At 61.3% G+C, this 14,695-nt stretch overlaps 1 protein-coding gene across 1 annotated transcript in view; it reads right to left on the minus strand.

Moving 5' to 3' along the window:
- Col9a3 (collagen type IX alpha 3 chain) overlaps positions 1–14,690 on the minus strand; it is a gene marked incomplete at its 5' end in the record, with an annotated part of 18,781 nt that extends 4,091 nt beyond the window's left edge. The window contains 29 exons of the mRNA XM_033766967.1: positions 307–489; positions 1,057–1,111; positions 1,267–1,413; positions 1,557–1,589; positions 2,823–2,867; positions 3,507–3,542; positions 4,787–4,858; positions 4,964–5,017; positions 5,477–5,530; positions 5,611–5,664; positions 5,759–5,803; positions 6,128–6,181; positions 6,279–6,332; positions 6,963–7,016; positions 7,528–7,581; positions 7,961–8,014; positions 8,210–8,263; positions 8,502–8,555; positions 8,953–9,006; positions 9,406–9,462; positions 10,400–10,441; positions 10,711–10,764; positions 11,028–11,081; positions 11,319–11,342; positions 11,607–11,642; positions 12,393–12,446; positions 12,955–13,026; positions 13,535–13,570; positions 14,493–14,690. Of these exons, the coding sequence (XP_033622858.1) occupies positions 307–489; positions 1,057–1,111; positions 1,267–1,413; positions 1,557–1,589; positions 2,823–2,867; positions 3,507–3,542; positions 4,787–4,858; positions 4,964–5,017; positions 5,477–5,530; positions 5,611–5,664; positions 5,759–5,803; positions 6,128–6,181; positions 6,279–6,332; positions 6,963–7,016; positions 7,528–7,581; positions 7,961–8,014; positions 8,210–8,263; positions 8,502–8,555; positions 8,953–9,006; positions 9,406–9,462; positions 10,400–10,441; positions 10,711–10,764; positions 11,028–11,081; positions 11,319–11,342; positions 11,607–11,642; positions 12,393–12,446; positions 12,955–13,026; positions 13,535–13,570; positions 14,493–14,690 (1,837 nt within the window). The remainder of the gene's footprint in view (positions 1–306; positions 490–1,056; positions 1,112–1,266; positions 1,414–1,556; positions 1,590–2,822; positions 2,868–3,506; positions 3,543–4,786; positions 4,859–4,963; positions 5,018–5,476; positions 5,531–5,610; positions 5,665–5,758; positions 5,804–6,127; positions 6,182–6,278; positions 6,333–6,962; positions 7,017–7,527; positions 7,582–7,960; positions 8,015–8,209; positions 8,264–8,501; positions 8,556–8,952; positions 9,007–9,405; positions 9,463–10,399; positions 10,442–10,710; positions 10,765–11,027; positions 11,082–11,318; positions 11,343–11,606; positions 11,643–12,392; positions 12,447–12,954; positions 13,027–13,534; positions 13,571–14,492) is intronic.
- Between the last annotated feature and the right edge of the window lie 5 nt (positions 14,691–14,695).

Genomic DNA, 14,695 nt, shown 5'->3' on the forward strand with positions numbered 1-14,695 from the left:
TGTACTGGCCCGGAAAGCACACAGCTCCAGCCTTCCAGGAGTTACCTGGAGGGTCCCCATTACCTCCCGGAGCAGAGGCCATGGTAATTCATCGGCAGCCTTGCCGGGGGAGGGTGACCAATGTGGACATGTGTACTAGGCCCAGGCCAGTACATGGGCTGAAATAGCTCATGTCCCCGTGACCTTGGACCCCGGATGTGCCCAGTTCTCCCCGCCCTGTACCTCTGGAGGAAGACAGCACCACTGCTTCAGGCTGTGGGATGTCTGGGTTTTGCTGTGTGATCCCATGCTGGGCTGACTACTCACCTCTGAGGCCAGGGTCTCCCAGCTCCCCTGTGGGACCACGATATCCAGGGGGCCCTCGAATACCAGGGTGGCCGACAGAGCCTGGGGGGCCAGGGGGCCCTGGGGGACCAGCTGGACCAGGCCGACCGATGGAGCCCGGTGCCAAAGGCTTCCTTAGGTGTGCAGCTAACTGTGCAATTTGCTCTTTTGGAAAACAAGAGTACAAGCATTTACATCAGAGAATTATGAAAAAAAATTTTTTTGTGTGTGGTATGGGGGATCGAACTCAGGCCCTTGTGCTCAAAAGGCAGGCAGCAGGACCACTAAGCCAAATCCCCAGCCCAGATTATGAAAATATTTTAATGCATGACACAGATCTATACTGCCTTTCCGAAGGAAGTTTCCATTTATCTCCTGAAAGTGACTTTTACTATGTTGGGGTGTCACCAGGCTAGACAGGAGACACTCCCTTGTCTTGGAATGTTCCTAATTCTGGGACCCAGAGGACCTGAGACATCCACTTGGGGGCGCTGGGGAACTGTCCCTCCAAGCCCTAAGGTGCAGTGACTTGTTCCCTGTAAACCTGCTTTTAGCAGAGGTTCAGGGCATCTGCCATGTGCCAGGCATGGTGAAGCCCCTCTAAGCTGCTCACTGTGGCACAGGATGGACCCAGTGCACCACAAGGCGGGCAGAGGGGCGTAGCAAGGAGCAGAAGGTGGTCTGCGGCCCGGGCACCAAGAGCCCAGGTGGGGAAGGGCAGCAGCCACTCACCGTTGATCATGTCCCCACACAGCTCCCTGATGCGCTGCTCACTGGCTTCTTTCCCCTGAAATTCACCCGGCAATCTGTCAGCAGACAGGCAGCATGCTAGCAGCCTCGCTAAGACGTGCCCAGTACTCCGCTCCTAAAGCAACTTAGAGAAAACTCTACTCCAAGACAAGCCCGATGCCCAGGCACTGACTGACGAGAAGGGCCACGCACCGGAACTCCAGGTTTCCCAGTAATCCCGGGGACGCCTTGCACCCCCTGGAGGCCCATGGGCCCGGGGGGTCCAGGGACGCCCTGGACACCACTGGTGCCGTTGGGTCCCTGGATGCCTTTGGGGCCCAGCTCCCCTCGACTTCCAGACTGCAGAGAAAAAGAACAAAGCAGGTCTGAGCCTCACTCGGGCAGGCCTCTGACCCTGCAGCTTTTGCTTTTATGACTGCAGACGTGTGTGGTGGCCGCAGGTCGGACTGGCCATGGAGGTGGATGGGAATCCCAACACTTACCTCTCCTTTGGGTCCGACAGAACCACTGGGACCCTGTGAGGAGGGAAGGTGTATGCTCTGGTCATCCATGTGCTGCCCCTAGTCGGGTGGGAAGTGGCTCCCAACAAACCCACTATTAGTTGAGGATGAAAATTTAAAAATCATCTTCAAGCCACATAGAAATATTGATAGGTTTATTTCTTTTTGTTCTATGGACACTTGATATTGCTGAGCATATTAACTTGATTGCCTTTTGAAGCTAATTTTCCCTTGAATGTCTTTGTAACTCCGTACTAGTTTCTCTTATACTAGTTTACTTTGTTTCCATTATTTTTATAAATAATGCTGAACTGGATGCCTCTGTCCTAAAGCGCTGGGCCCTGGTTCACCTGAGTCCTCAGGGATGACCAGACCCAGACAGATGGGGACACAGCAGGCAGGACAGGGCACACACAGGGGCTGACTGTCCCGGGCCACCCCTTGTCCATGGGCCAACTGCAACAGCCCGGGTTAGCAAGGGCAGGTGGAAGCCCTCACCCAGCCCCCATCAGTGTGGCCAAAAGCATGCAAGAGGTTTCCCAGCTGGCAGGGCTCTGTCCTTGGCCACTGTCCCCACCCCAGCAGTTGAATGGGACCAGGAAGCACTGCTTCTTGGATTTCCAGGGTCCCAGCCAAGGCTGTGTAAGAATTTGCCAAAATAAATTAAGCACAGGCAACTGAGAAGCATAAGTTCATTCCGGGCCATAGGATGCCCCAGAGACTAGGATCCCTTTCTGTTTTAACCGATACAAAGGAAAGAATTATAGACTTCAAGCCCCTGCCAGTGGAAAGCCAAAAGGTCTTTTTTTTCCCCTCTCAGATCTTAGGATTATTCCCTTTCTGTCACCCTCAGAAGGAGAAATGGGAGTCTGTGACCTGATACAGCCAAGCATTTTATTTTAACTCTGTCCGTCTCCGCTCTGTGAAAGTAGGGTTTGTTACAGTGAACTCTTCTGTGACTGACTCATCCAAGGACCTCAGATGAGTGACTCCACACAGCCACACGAGGTGTGTAGAACCCGCCTCCACATGCCAGTGACCAGACCCGAAGCTGCTTTCTAGCCAGGTCCCTGCCTCCTAAGGGACAGCCCAAGGCCAGGCCTCAACCTGAGGGACTGGGGTCCTGGCATGGCTGCCCACGGAGCCCTGCCTGTGCTTCCGCCAGGAGCCGCATCTGCTGGCCCTGTCCCAGGCCAGCTCCCTGCCCAGACTGACTGGCCAGCTCCTTAGGTCACGAGGCCCACTTACCAGCTCTCCTTTGTCCCCAGGAAGACCATCGGAACCTGCAATGCCCTGGAGACGACACGCACAGAGGTTAACAGCGGCTCCTTTCCATGAAGCTACCCAGCTACCAGGACTCAGACCTGAGACCGAGGCCGGAGTACAGGCCTGGCGCCTGCCTTTGAACAGGCTCCCAGGACAGCACAGGGATCCTGCCTCTGAGACCTCCGGGCCAGCAGGGAGCCCAAGGCTGAAGTCACCTGGAGGAAGGCCTGGCTGCCAAAGGGCTCAGAGGTGACACTGTAGGGACAGCCACAACCCGCCCACCCTTGAGCTTCTCCAGGGAGAGAAGCGCTGCAGAGAGAAGAAAATAGCTTTCTAAGCTGCTCCCACGGAGGGCCGCTTAGAGCCCAGGCCCTCACAAACCCGTCTCCCTGACCAGGCGCAGCGATGGGGCACCTAGGGCCGACCAGAGCCCACGGCCAGCTGTGTGCCCAAGAGAAGTAGCCGTCTCCATCCCACTTCTACTGCTGCTATGCCAAGTGCAGCAGGAGAAGAGAGGAGGAGGAAGGGAAACGAGGAGGAAGCCCTCAGAGTTGTGCACACAGACCAGAGCTGCACGGCCCGGCAGGCAGAACCCGCCAAGATGCACAGCTCCGTGGAGGTGCTGTGGACAGATCTGATCTAACCCGCCCACCAGCGTCCACTCACCTGGTCTCCCTTCGGGCCTGCAGCACCTCCTGGGCCCTGGGCAGAGAAAGGGCTCTGGGTTAGAGCAGGAGAGGAGGCGGGGCACTGCCTGGACCCATGTATGGTAAACCCCTCGGCCTTAAAGCAGAGGGCTCAGAAGCCCAGCCCAGTCCGGAGAGGCATCCCATGCTCACAGATGCTGGGCCCCTCTGGACACCGCTCTGTGCCCTGTGGACCCTTGAGTGTTGGGAGCTTTCCCTGCAGAATACTCCACACCCCATGCAGCTCCTGGAATCAGTCCTGGAGGACAAGTGGAGCCCTGCACATTGTGCATTGCTGGCAGTGCCTTTGAGCCCTGTGTGTATTATGGCACTTGCCATCCTGGGACAGTTTTATGCCAGTGTCACCTTAATCACCTTCCCTCTGAACTGTAAAATTAGGGACGCCTAGCTGGTCGAGTGCTTAGTGGTATAGCACTTGCCCAGTGTACGTAAGGCCTACAGGTGATTCTTCCCATGAAATCTGTCCGTGTGGGAGTGGCACAGCAGGTCCCACCCACTCCCGACCTGTCCCACACTGAGGCTTCTCCCAGCCTTCGCCCTGCTTTGCAGCTGCTGTGTATCTTCCCACCTCTGAAAAGTCCTGCCCGAGGCTAACAAAGGGCCACTGTCCCTCTGTGGGGCAGTAGTGTCTACCTCTCCCTGCATTTGTGGCCATGTCCCTACCCTTTGCCGGGCAGCACCCCACTATGTGAAGAGGGTTTTGTCACTGCCCAGCAGGGGCAGACAAGGAGACACATGGGCCCCCCAGGGCCCAACCAGACCCCCAGCCTTCTCTGGGGTGACCAAAGTGTCCCCAGGTGTCCCTGAGTAGGCCATGCCTCCTTCCCCGGGTCTTCCCAAGGTCTGATGTCACCAGCTGCTGCCAGACCAGCAGGACAGGGTCCTGGAGATGTGGTACTGGCATCCGGCTACTTCACAGCGGTAGACCTCTGCCAAACCAGGTCTCAGTGGATACACAGGCCCTGGAGCTGCCTTCTCTCCTCTCGCCCAGTTCTTGGGCCCTCATGGTGCATGGTTTGCCCAGCCAGGCCTCTATAGCCAAGAGGGACGAAGGCCAAAGGAACCGAGGGGTGCTGACTGTGAAGTTGGCACCACTGCCCTCACACCCAGGGGGCAGCAGCAGGGTCAGGTGAGACCACTGGCTATCAGGGTGTCTCCCCGTGGCCTGTGCCCATGGGACCAGGTTAGAGGCGGGAAGGGGTGCATGAGAGGGCGCTGCCTGCCAGGAGAGCCACTTACCCGGTCACCCACTTCACCACGGAGGCCTTGGGGACCCGGGAGGCCAGGTTCTCCTGTGCTGCCCTTTCGGCCCTATAGATAAGGTCCCAGTTGTTAGAGCCCACAGAGCCCCTCAGGACCCCTACCCACCCCTGCAGGACTCAATGCCCTGGCCCAAACCTCACCCACTGAACCCACCTGGAAGCCTCGGATGCCGGGGGCCCCAGGAGGACCTTGTGGGCCAAGGGCCCCCTGAAAGACACAGGTGTGGGGGCATGTCCTGGGCCCAAGAAGTCACCTGTGGGATGGGGACGAGGGCCCTGGGCCCAGCTCTGCCTCCCTGTCATCCCAGGCCACTTGGCCGAGGTGTTGGGGACAGAAGCAGGGCTGCCCCCTGGGAGACAGTTAAGGGGCGCTGGAGTGCAGACATGTGGACCCTATCAGTCAGGCCAGACTCGGTGCTGGCACCAATGCCCAACACTGCCCTGTGGCTGTCACCAGACAGGATTCCCTGTGCTTGCTGGGATCTCAGCTGCACTGTAGCATGAAGATCCAGAGGACAGGGCAGCTCAGGTCACCCCACAGCCTCCCTGAGGGCAAGGGACTAAGGAGGTGACACTCCCCTCCCAGAATTCCCAGCTTTTGTGCTGTAGGCTCATGAGGGCGCCCAAAGTACCACCTCAGCCTGTTCAGTGCCCACCCCACACTTACCACTGAGCCTCTATGGCCAGCCTCACCACGCTCCCCTGGCATGCCGACGTCTCCCTGCCAGGGGGAAGAAGGGGGTGAGGGCAGGGAGGAGTAGGGGCCTCAGGCATGTCCTGGGGAAGGCCAGGGATACTCACAGGGATGCCGGGCTCTCCAGAGGGGCCAGCCTCACCCAGCTCCCCGGCTTTGCCCTGGAAGAGGGGAGGCTGTGAGTCCTGCATCCTCTGCCCAGGCCCAGGGCACTGCCTGCCCACCCTGCCATCCCTGGAGGAAGCAGCCACATACCAGCTCTCCCTTCTCGCCTTTGGACCCCGTTCGTCCAGGGAGGCCCTGTCAGGACAGAGCTCAGGTCAGGGCTGCCGAGTCCATGGCAGTGTGCACACAGGCAGCTGAGGCCAGAGAGAGCACTCCCAAAGTGGGACAACTGCGCCAGCCTGCTGGCCCCAGGGTGGGCTTAGACAGCTTCCTGGGGTTCAGATGCAGAGCCCCTGCGAGTCCCCAGGCGGGGCTGATGGGAAGGCGGCCCACAGCACACAGGGCAGGCACAGGCACATTTGCACAACAGGCACACAGTGTAAGCCTAAAGGCCCAGTGGGCAGTTCCTGGACCTCCTGTAGGAGGAGCTGGCCAGCTCAGCCTGCCACGTATACTCACCGGCAGCCCATCAGGGCCCTTCTCTCCTGGGGCACCATTGCGAGCGGCCTCTCCCTGTGAGGAGTGAGTGGGCAGGAGTAGAATGGGTACGAGGCCTTGACAGCTGATCTCTCCCCAGCCCCTTCCCACAGGTTGCCAGCCAAGCACCAACCTTCTCGCCATCAAGTCCTGGCATGCCGTCCCGGCCATCCTTGCCTGGCATACCCTGGGGATAGGAACAGTAAAGGCCACGCCACCCTCCCCTTCCTCTGCAGTGCTGTTTCTCATTCCCCAGAATGTGGTCCCTGCGCCCGAGCTCCGCAGGGTTCCATGGCTTCATTGCTGAGGGGGTCACATGGAGCCTGTGTCACCCCCAGAGACCACCATGCAGGGCAGGGTGCAGGCAGGCATCATGGGCTGGCCAGGGCCCAGGACCTTCGGCACAACCCGCATCTGTGCCCACCGTCATACCCCAGCACCTTACTTCCCACGTGCCGCATAGGGCAGACAGTCCTGGCCCGGCCCCTGAGGCCCTCCTGCAGGGTGACGGGCTGTGGTGATGGAGGTTGGTGCCAGAGGGCAGGAGGGGCTGCTGGAGCAGTCCCACCTTTGCTTGGCGTGTGAAGAAGGGAGTTGCTGAGTGTGAGCAGGCACAGGCCCGTCAGATGACCCATCTGACTGCAAGTCACACACCCAGGAGGCCAGCCCAGGGATGGCTGGTGCCAGCAAAGAGAGGCAGGGACACAGGACAGGAGCACAGCAGCTCTCCTGCGCCCTGTGGCCACCACACGGTGCCTGAGGCCAGAGCTGGTACATCTGTGTCCCATTGAGTGCACTGAGGCAGGGAGGTACTCACCGGCTCCCCACCCGGTCCGGCCATGCCAGGGATTCCTTTGGGACCAGGTCTGCCCTAAAGACACGCAAGGGACAGATACAGCCACAGCTGGGGTCCTGAGAGAGCTCTACCAGAGCTGCCTCAACACTTCCTGCGGCTCTGGCCATACCAGGCTGTGCTTTGGGTGGGGCAGCTGCTGCGCCCAGCCCAGCGCCTGCGCGGACCAAGGCTGGGTGCTATTGGTGCAGCAGCTGGGCCTGGTGGCCTTCTGGTGCCACTGCTGTGGGGCTCAAATGGGGGAGAAGATGGGGTGGATCTGGCAGCTGCTGCAGCACATGTTTGGGGACAGTCCCTCCATTGCCAGAGATGCTTAACTGGAACCTCCCTGCGCATCCAGGAGAGAGCGGCTTCCTCCCTGGCCCTCACTGCACAACTGGGCAGCCCAAGCTGAGCTCATGAGATGCACTCTGCCTGGAGGCCAGGATGGGGCCAGACCCCACTTGTCTGGCAAGTGCCCCACCCACCCTAGGGGGATGAGATCGGGCTCTTCCCCAGAAGGACCAGAGAACCAATGTTTCTTACGTACAAGGTCACCCTTGGGGCCTCGGAAGCCCTCAGGGCCTCTCTCGCCTCTGTCACCCTGGAAAGGACAAAAAAGTGCAGGGACAGAGTTAGCAACATGTATGAGCAGGACCCAGGAGACCAAGGCCCTCCAGGTCTGATGAGGGAGGGTCGGTGGCTGGTTTGATGCTGCTGTGGGTCACAACCAGACCTGTACCCACAGGGACAGGCAGAGCCACCCACAAGGATGGACTCCTGTGAGCCTGCCCCTCAAGCATGCCACAGGTGCCCCCAAGTGTGCCATGAGCCTCCAGGTGTGCCAGGCCCCCATGTGCCCACAGTGCACAGCACAGCCTGGGGCAGGCCAGCCCTATCCAGTGTGCTGAGTGACACAGCAGAAAACAGGGACAGAGGACCTGGGCCCGCACTGGGCCACCCTCACCTAGACACACACGTACCGCTTCCCCAGGCGATCCTGGGGTGCCAGGTGGCCCTTGGAACCCAATGGGACCCTGCAGGAGAGAGAGAACATTTGGGGTCCTCTGGGAGGAACAAAGACCCAGAGGGAGGCTGTGGCTCAGCCATAGGCAGCAGCACGAGGGCAGGTTGGTGCTGGCTGCTGAGTCTCATTCCCCACAGATCCCACATAGGGTCTGCAGTGCAGGTCCCCAGGGGCCCCCATCCCCCCAGGAGGCCAGCAGACTTACGAGGTCCCCAGGGGGCCCAAGTGGCCCTGACAGTCCTCTTAACCCTCGAGGGCCCTGTAGAGAGAAAGCTGAAGATGTAGAAGCTGGCTGCACCCCAACCTGGGCAGCTGCTGGGCCCCGGGAACCTCGAAGTTCTGCTCTCCTCGAAGTTCTGCCTCAGCTCAGGCCCTGGGCTGGGCTCACCCAGGTGCCTCTCTCTCAGGTATTGGCTGACTGATCAGTCATCTCAGAGTGACCACTCACCCACCCATGGGGCTCCCCTCCTGCCACCTTGGCCCCACCTTGGCCTCACCTGCAGCCCCACAGTGCCTGGAATACCAGCAGGACCAGGCGGGCCGGGGTCACCCTGTGACAGAGAGGATGGTTGACACTTCAGCCTGGCTCTTCCATACCTCCTGCTGTCTGTGGGTCCCCAGCAGGCCCGAGCAGCATGTGCCTCTCCTCCTGGCCAGGGAGGGTCCCATGCTACCTACACAAGTGCTGGTCCCCCTCTAGCCACTCTGCCCGTCACAGACAGTGGCCTCCAAGGACAGTGAGCAGAGTGAGGGAAACAGGCGGTCAGGGACACCCCTGCCCCCACCGATACACCAGGGAGTTGCCACATGAGGGGCCCTGACCAGCCAGGCCCACTGGGAAACGTGCCGCAGGTGCCTTGCCAGGGCCAGCCCGTGAGGCCCAGTGCCCAGCACCCACTCCTCTCGGCTGCCCTTCCCGCGTCAGCAGCAGGGCCAGAGGTGCTTTACCTTCTCACCATCCTTGCCGACTTCTCCTTGTTCTCCTTTGTAGCCGGTGGGGCCCTGCAAAGAAGCAGCACAGCCTCCAGACCTCGGTGCCCTCCCTGGCAGCACTGAACGGAGGCCTTAGCCCGGTTCACTCAGGACCCGGCCACAGTGGCACTATGGTGCTCAGGACCACGGGCCAGGGCCGAGACTGGGAAATGGGCCCAAGAGACCCTGTGACTCACCGGAGGCCCCTCAGCCAAACAGGGTGGCAGGGCTGGGCTGGACCCATGGTTCCAGCTCCCCAACAGCCACTCTGGGGCCAGCCAGGTCACATCAGCCTCCAGCGCGTCGCTGGGATGGAGAGGGTTGGGGGACAGGCCGCTTTCTCCCTGTGACAACCCTGGGCCTCAAGTCCTAAAGCCACAGGGGACCCAGCTGCAAGGAAGCCCACGCCACCCCACAGCCACCACTCACCTTAAACCCTGGCATTCCAGGAGGCCCAGGGGGGCCTGGAGGGCAGACGGCAGGGCACTGTTGGGAAACAGTGGTTAGACCCTCCCAGCCCCTGTGGCTCCCTGAGCAGGTCCGCTGCATGTGGGCAGAGGAGGCTGTGGCCGAGCCCAGACGGGCCCACAGGATTCGGGGAACCGGGCTTGTCCAGATGCCCCTCCCTCACGGCTGATCCAATTTCTCAGCAAACCCTGGGTTTCAAAGCAGCTATTCACATGGCTGCTGGCTCACAAAGGGGCCTTCATCTTGTATGAGCACCTGGTTGCTAGGAGGAGGAAGCTGCTGAGCCCAAGCCGCAGCTGTAACGCTCGGGCTTGGAGGCCAGCTGTGAGCAGGCCAGGGCTTGGGTGCAGGCAGCCTGTTCATATTCCTCACTGCCTGGGCAGGCTGGCCAAGGCCTCGGCCCGCCCCATCCCGGCCACTCGAGGCGCCCACCGCCTGCCTCCTGGGACACAGCGGGCGTAACACCAGCAGTGAGAAGAGCCAGCCTAGGGCAGCTGGTTCCATCAAAGGGGTCAGCACTTTCTCTTTGAAACAGAGTGCTCTGGATACTGTGCTGCCTGAGGCTAAACAGCTGCACAGAGGAGAAACAGGTCTGTGTTTCTTACAGATGACAAGGCTCAAAGCCCGAGAAGAGAATCCCAAAAACTTCTGTGACAAGGAAGAGACCTGTCTGCACCAGGCACTGCAGTGGCTGCTCTGCTACCTACCTGATGTGACTGTCTAAGTTTGGTCACCCATGTGGCTCCTGGCTCATTCCGGTCCACTTGGCAGCCAGGCAGGTGAGATGGAGGGGACCCAGGACATAACCCCAGCTGCCTGCACTGTGCCCCAGTCCCAGGGAGCCCCTTCCTGGCCCTGCCTTTCTGCTGGGGGGAGCAGGGGCCTCTCGAGTGGGAACCCCCAGCTGTAGCCTCAGGCAGAACCTGCCCCCTTCACAGAGGTCTGCATTGCCCACCTGCAGGTCAGTAGCACCTTCAGGGAGGACCCCAGGCTGTCCCTGGAAAGAGAGACAGTGATGTCCACCTGCCTCCCATCACTCTGACCATGGCCTCCCCCACCCACCGGGAAGCTGGGATCCTCCAGCGGCCAGCACTGGGTGCTGCTGGCCCTTCATCAGGGCACCAGACAAGGACAAAACATCTGTCCTGGAGGAGGGGTGGCTGTGAGTTCTACCCTGGACTCAAGGGCCCCTCGTCTTCCAGGGAGATGGAATCAGCCCCTGCTCTGGCCCATTCAGGGACTCCAGAGCTCCCAGCCTATACTTACAGGAGGTCCCGGAGGTCCTGGGGGCCCCGGCAGGCCTGGAAGTCCGGAGGGGCCCTGGGGAAAGATAAAACTCAGAGTGCGCCAGCCCCACCCCGGCGAAGGGCCCAGCTCTGCCCAGTCCCTTCCTGCTCCCTGGACAAGGCCATGCTGGCATCGGTCTGCCGGGCGACATTAGGTCTGGGCTGCTTGAGCTTCTGCTCGTGCTCCCCAACAAAGGCAGGAGGAAAGAGGTGGGGAGGGACAAGGAGCGCCGCGGTGGTCTGAGACGACGTGGTTAGAGGAGCAGGCTCCAAGAGTGCGTCTGGGCAGCCACTCACCGGCGGACCACGGAGGCCAATCCCACCAGGGAGGCCGCTCACTCCTGCCTCTCCCTAGGGGAGGGAAAGATTGACAGGTGAGGAGCCCTACTGAGCCTGAGGAGGGTCCCCCCATGGCCAGTGTGTCCCCACTGAAGGGCAAGTCTCCAGGCGTGCTGTGCTCAGGGTGACCCCAAGAAGCCCCATCCCTGCCATGGTGTGGGGCACCCCAGCCCAGGCCGGCTCTGAGCATGGAGGCAGATCTGGGAGCTCGAGTGCTTGGGTAGGGTGCTCGGGGCGGTCTGTACTCACGGGGGGTCCAGGGAGGCCTTTGCCCTGCAAAACCAAGCAGGTGGTCAGGGTATAGGGCGACGCTTGTCCTGCCACCCCCGAGACCGTTCAGGTGGGTCCTGCAAGGGGCACCTTGGGGTCGGGTGGCTGGTCCCTGGGGACCCCCTTCCAGAGGGCACAGCCCAGATAGGAGCCCAGGTCCCCAGGGAGGCTGTAGGGGGACAGCATTTGGACTCCGGGAGGTCACACTGCTGTGGCCAAACCTGCTGGCTCCTGCAGCTGCCAGGGAGAGGGGAGGAAGGTACTCACCCCCAGCCCAGGCGGCCCCGGGGGTCCCAGACTTCCCTGAGGAAGAAAGCGGTGTCAGGGTGCTCTGGCTCAGGAGCCTTGCCTCTCTTTCCCAACTCGCCCCCACCCATGTCTGATCCCACAAGTCCTCTGAAGGCAGAGCGGGGCAGAAGCTCCATTTACAGATGACCGAGGCTCAGGCCGAGGCAGGACACACCACTGGCCACCTGAAGGGGAGTGTCTTCCTGTGAGGGCCACTGGGCCACACAGAAGGAGGGCCCAACACGGGGACTGGCCTGGGCCACACAGAAGTGACTCCGATGCCTGTCCACTCCTGGAAACCCCCAGTACCAACTCAGAGAAGCCTTCACGCTCCCTGCCCACCCTGGCCCTCTCTGAGGACGAAGGAGAGCATGTGTCCTCAGAAGCCAGGAGAAGAGAGAGCCAGCGAGTCCGTCCAGGTAGCAGTCAGTGTACAACAGTCAGACTCAGTACTTGGCAGGCAGGTGGCTGCAGGTCACCTCCAGGGTGAGGAGGGGTTAGCAGCCCTCCACACGGCTCTCCTTGCCGTGGTCTGGAGGCCAGCACCACTCTGACCAGACGTGGATGTGACAGAGGGGAAGGCAGGCTCAGGGGCTGGCCACATGACACCCTGTGCCCACCGCAGGGCAGGGGCCAGCCAGTGCAGTCAGGGCCGCCCACAACCTGGACTTCGGCTCCGTTACCTGCACATAAGACATCCCCTGCCACCCCTGCCAGGGCCTCACCTCTTCACTGTGACTGCTGGTCGCAGGGGCTGGCACCTACCCGTTCTCCAGGGGCACCTTTGGGTCCAGGAGATCCATCCCGCCCAGTCAGACCCTGGGAGGAAAGCAGGAGGAGGGAAGCAGGTGCCCAAGGACAAAACTGAGTCTTGTAGTCTTTTTTAAATCAGATGAGTCTGGAGAAGTAGAAAGGACCCTGGGGCCTGGCCCTGTTCTCTGTCCACCTGCTGCCCTCAGAGCTCCAGGGGACAGCTGGCCAGGAGGGGCAGGGAAGACTGCAACAGGGCCCCAGAGGGACAAAGCCAGCAGGACTGCAGGCTCCCTTCTCAGATCCCAGCCTACTGGACCTGCCCACAGTGACCCATGGGGCCAGCAGGGAACAGGAACCCGACAATGGTCACTTGTTCCTGGATCAGCAAAAGCTGGCAGAACTTGGACTCTGTGGTGGGCTGGTTCTGTCCCCTGCCGGACATCAGCAGGGACTGGACCAAGGCCAGGGACCCCTGCTGGGGACTTCTGTCAGGACTGGGTTGCTTGCCTGAGCAGGCCCAGCTGGAGAAGAGCAATCAGAGCTGTCCAGGGCAGGAGGGGGCTGGGACACTCACATCCACACCCGGAAGTCCTGGCAGTCCCACCTCTCCAGGCTTCCCTGGTCTCCCCGGGGTCCCTTTTGATCCCTGTGTGGGAGGAAAGGGCTGAGGTGTGAGGACAGAGGAAAAGTACTTTCAGCACAGGACTCTGTCCAGCCACCCAAAAGGGTCCCTTTCTTGGAGGCCCCATCCTTCCCTCCCTCACCAGCCCAGGAGGGCTGCCCCTCCTGACCCTTGCTCAGAGCTGTAGGATGTTCACCTGGACAACTCCGCCCCAGAGCCAGCAGGTCCCTGTGCAGGACTGCAGTGGGCACAGGCCCTGGAGCCCTGGAGCCAGACAAGCTGAGGCATCTGGCAGCTCCAGCCTGGGCAGCCTGCAGAGCTGTACTGTCCCTTCCACAGCCCCCTGGCACTGGCCCAAAAAAAGCTCCCAGCCAGACCCTACCCAGAGACACACTGAACCCACACATGCCCCTCCCAGCCCTTCTGGGGCGATGTGGGCTCAGCACGTGGCACACAGGCCATCAATGACCTTCTGTTCAGCGTGCCCCCCCCGACTAGAAATGGGCTGCCCCTCCTCACCAAGGACACTCACCGGGGGCCCAGGCAGACCCGGAGGACCAGCTTCTCCCTGCAGAAGGGCAGATGCTCCTGTGTGAACCCTGATACCCCATCTCAGAGGAGGACAGTAGGGCTGGCCTCCAACTCTGTCCTGGAGGCCTGGCCCATGGGGGCAAAATGGGGCTCCCTAGCCCCCCTTGTCCACACCCCGGGGCTCTGCCATCCACAGTCCAGACCAGGGGAAGGGGGGCTAGACAGAGGGGCTCAGGCTTTGCAGGGCCAAGACAGAATCTGACAACCCTTTGAGGGCACAGGGAGGCCCCCCAACACGCCACACAGCCTACCCGCAGTGACCCAGGGCACTGGACTGAGAGATTTAGGGAGCTGGCTTTGAAGACTGGGGCCTCTGGGCTCCTCTGCTTGAGAGGAGGGAGCCAGCCCCCCTCTCCAGGAAGGCATGCAGCAGCCCTCAGTTCCTGGGCCCCCACAGCATGGTTAAGCCCTTTAACTGGATTTCCATGCATGGGTTTAAGTGGGGACCCTGCGCCCCAGCTGCTCAGCCCCATAGGACAAACAGCAAGGCCATGGCCCAGGTCCCACAGCACTCCCATGTGCCGTACCCAGAGTGGGAAAGGGACTTAAGGAGCTGAGCAGGTTCACGGGGAAACCTCAGGCATGGGCGGCCCTGGAGGGAGTGATCACGAGGGAGGCCCACACCCAGCCACCCCTCTGGGGGGTATAGGCGGTCCCCAAAGTGAGCCCTACCTGCCCTGGACACCCGGGCGGAGTTGGCCTCTTGTCACCCCAGGGGTGCCCCACATGCCACGGAGCCCAGGCCACCCCCAGGGTATAGGACCTGGCCCAAGCACCAAGGACCACGGCCACCCACCCCTGGCAGGCTCTGCCCCAGCGGGAGCGAGGGGCGCAGGTCCTTCCCAGCCCACCATTGCACACGGCCCCTGCATCCAGAACCCCAGGACGCCCGAACTCACGTCAATTCCGTCCTTGCCCGGCTTCCCAGGTGGGCCCTGAGGGCCGGGGGGCCCGGGGAGCCCCACTTTCTGGAACGGAGACGTCGTTAGAAAGTCTGCCGCACCTGTACCTTGGCGGTCCCCAACCCGAGACCCTCCCTCCGGGATCCGTCTGGGCGGGCAGCGACCCCTTGCCGCCGGCCGGCGGTGGCCGGGAACAAAGG

This window comes from Fukomys damarensis, unplaced genomic scaffold (assembly GCF_012274545.1).
Source record: "Fukomys damarensis isolate Sample0158 unplaced genomic scaffold, DMR_v1.0_HiC HiC_scaffold_22, whole genome shotgun sequence".
NCBI lineage: Eukaryota > Metazoa > Chordata > Mammalia > Rodentia > Bathyergidae > Fukomys > Fukomys damarensis.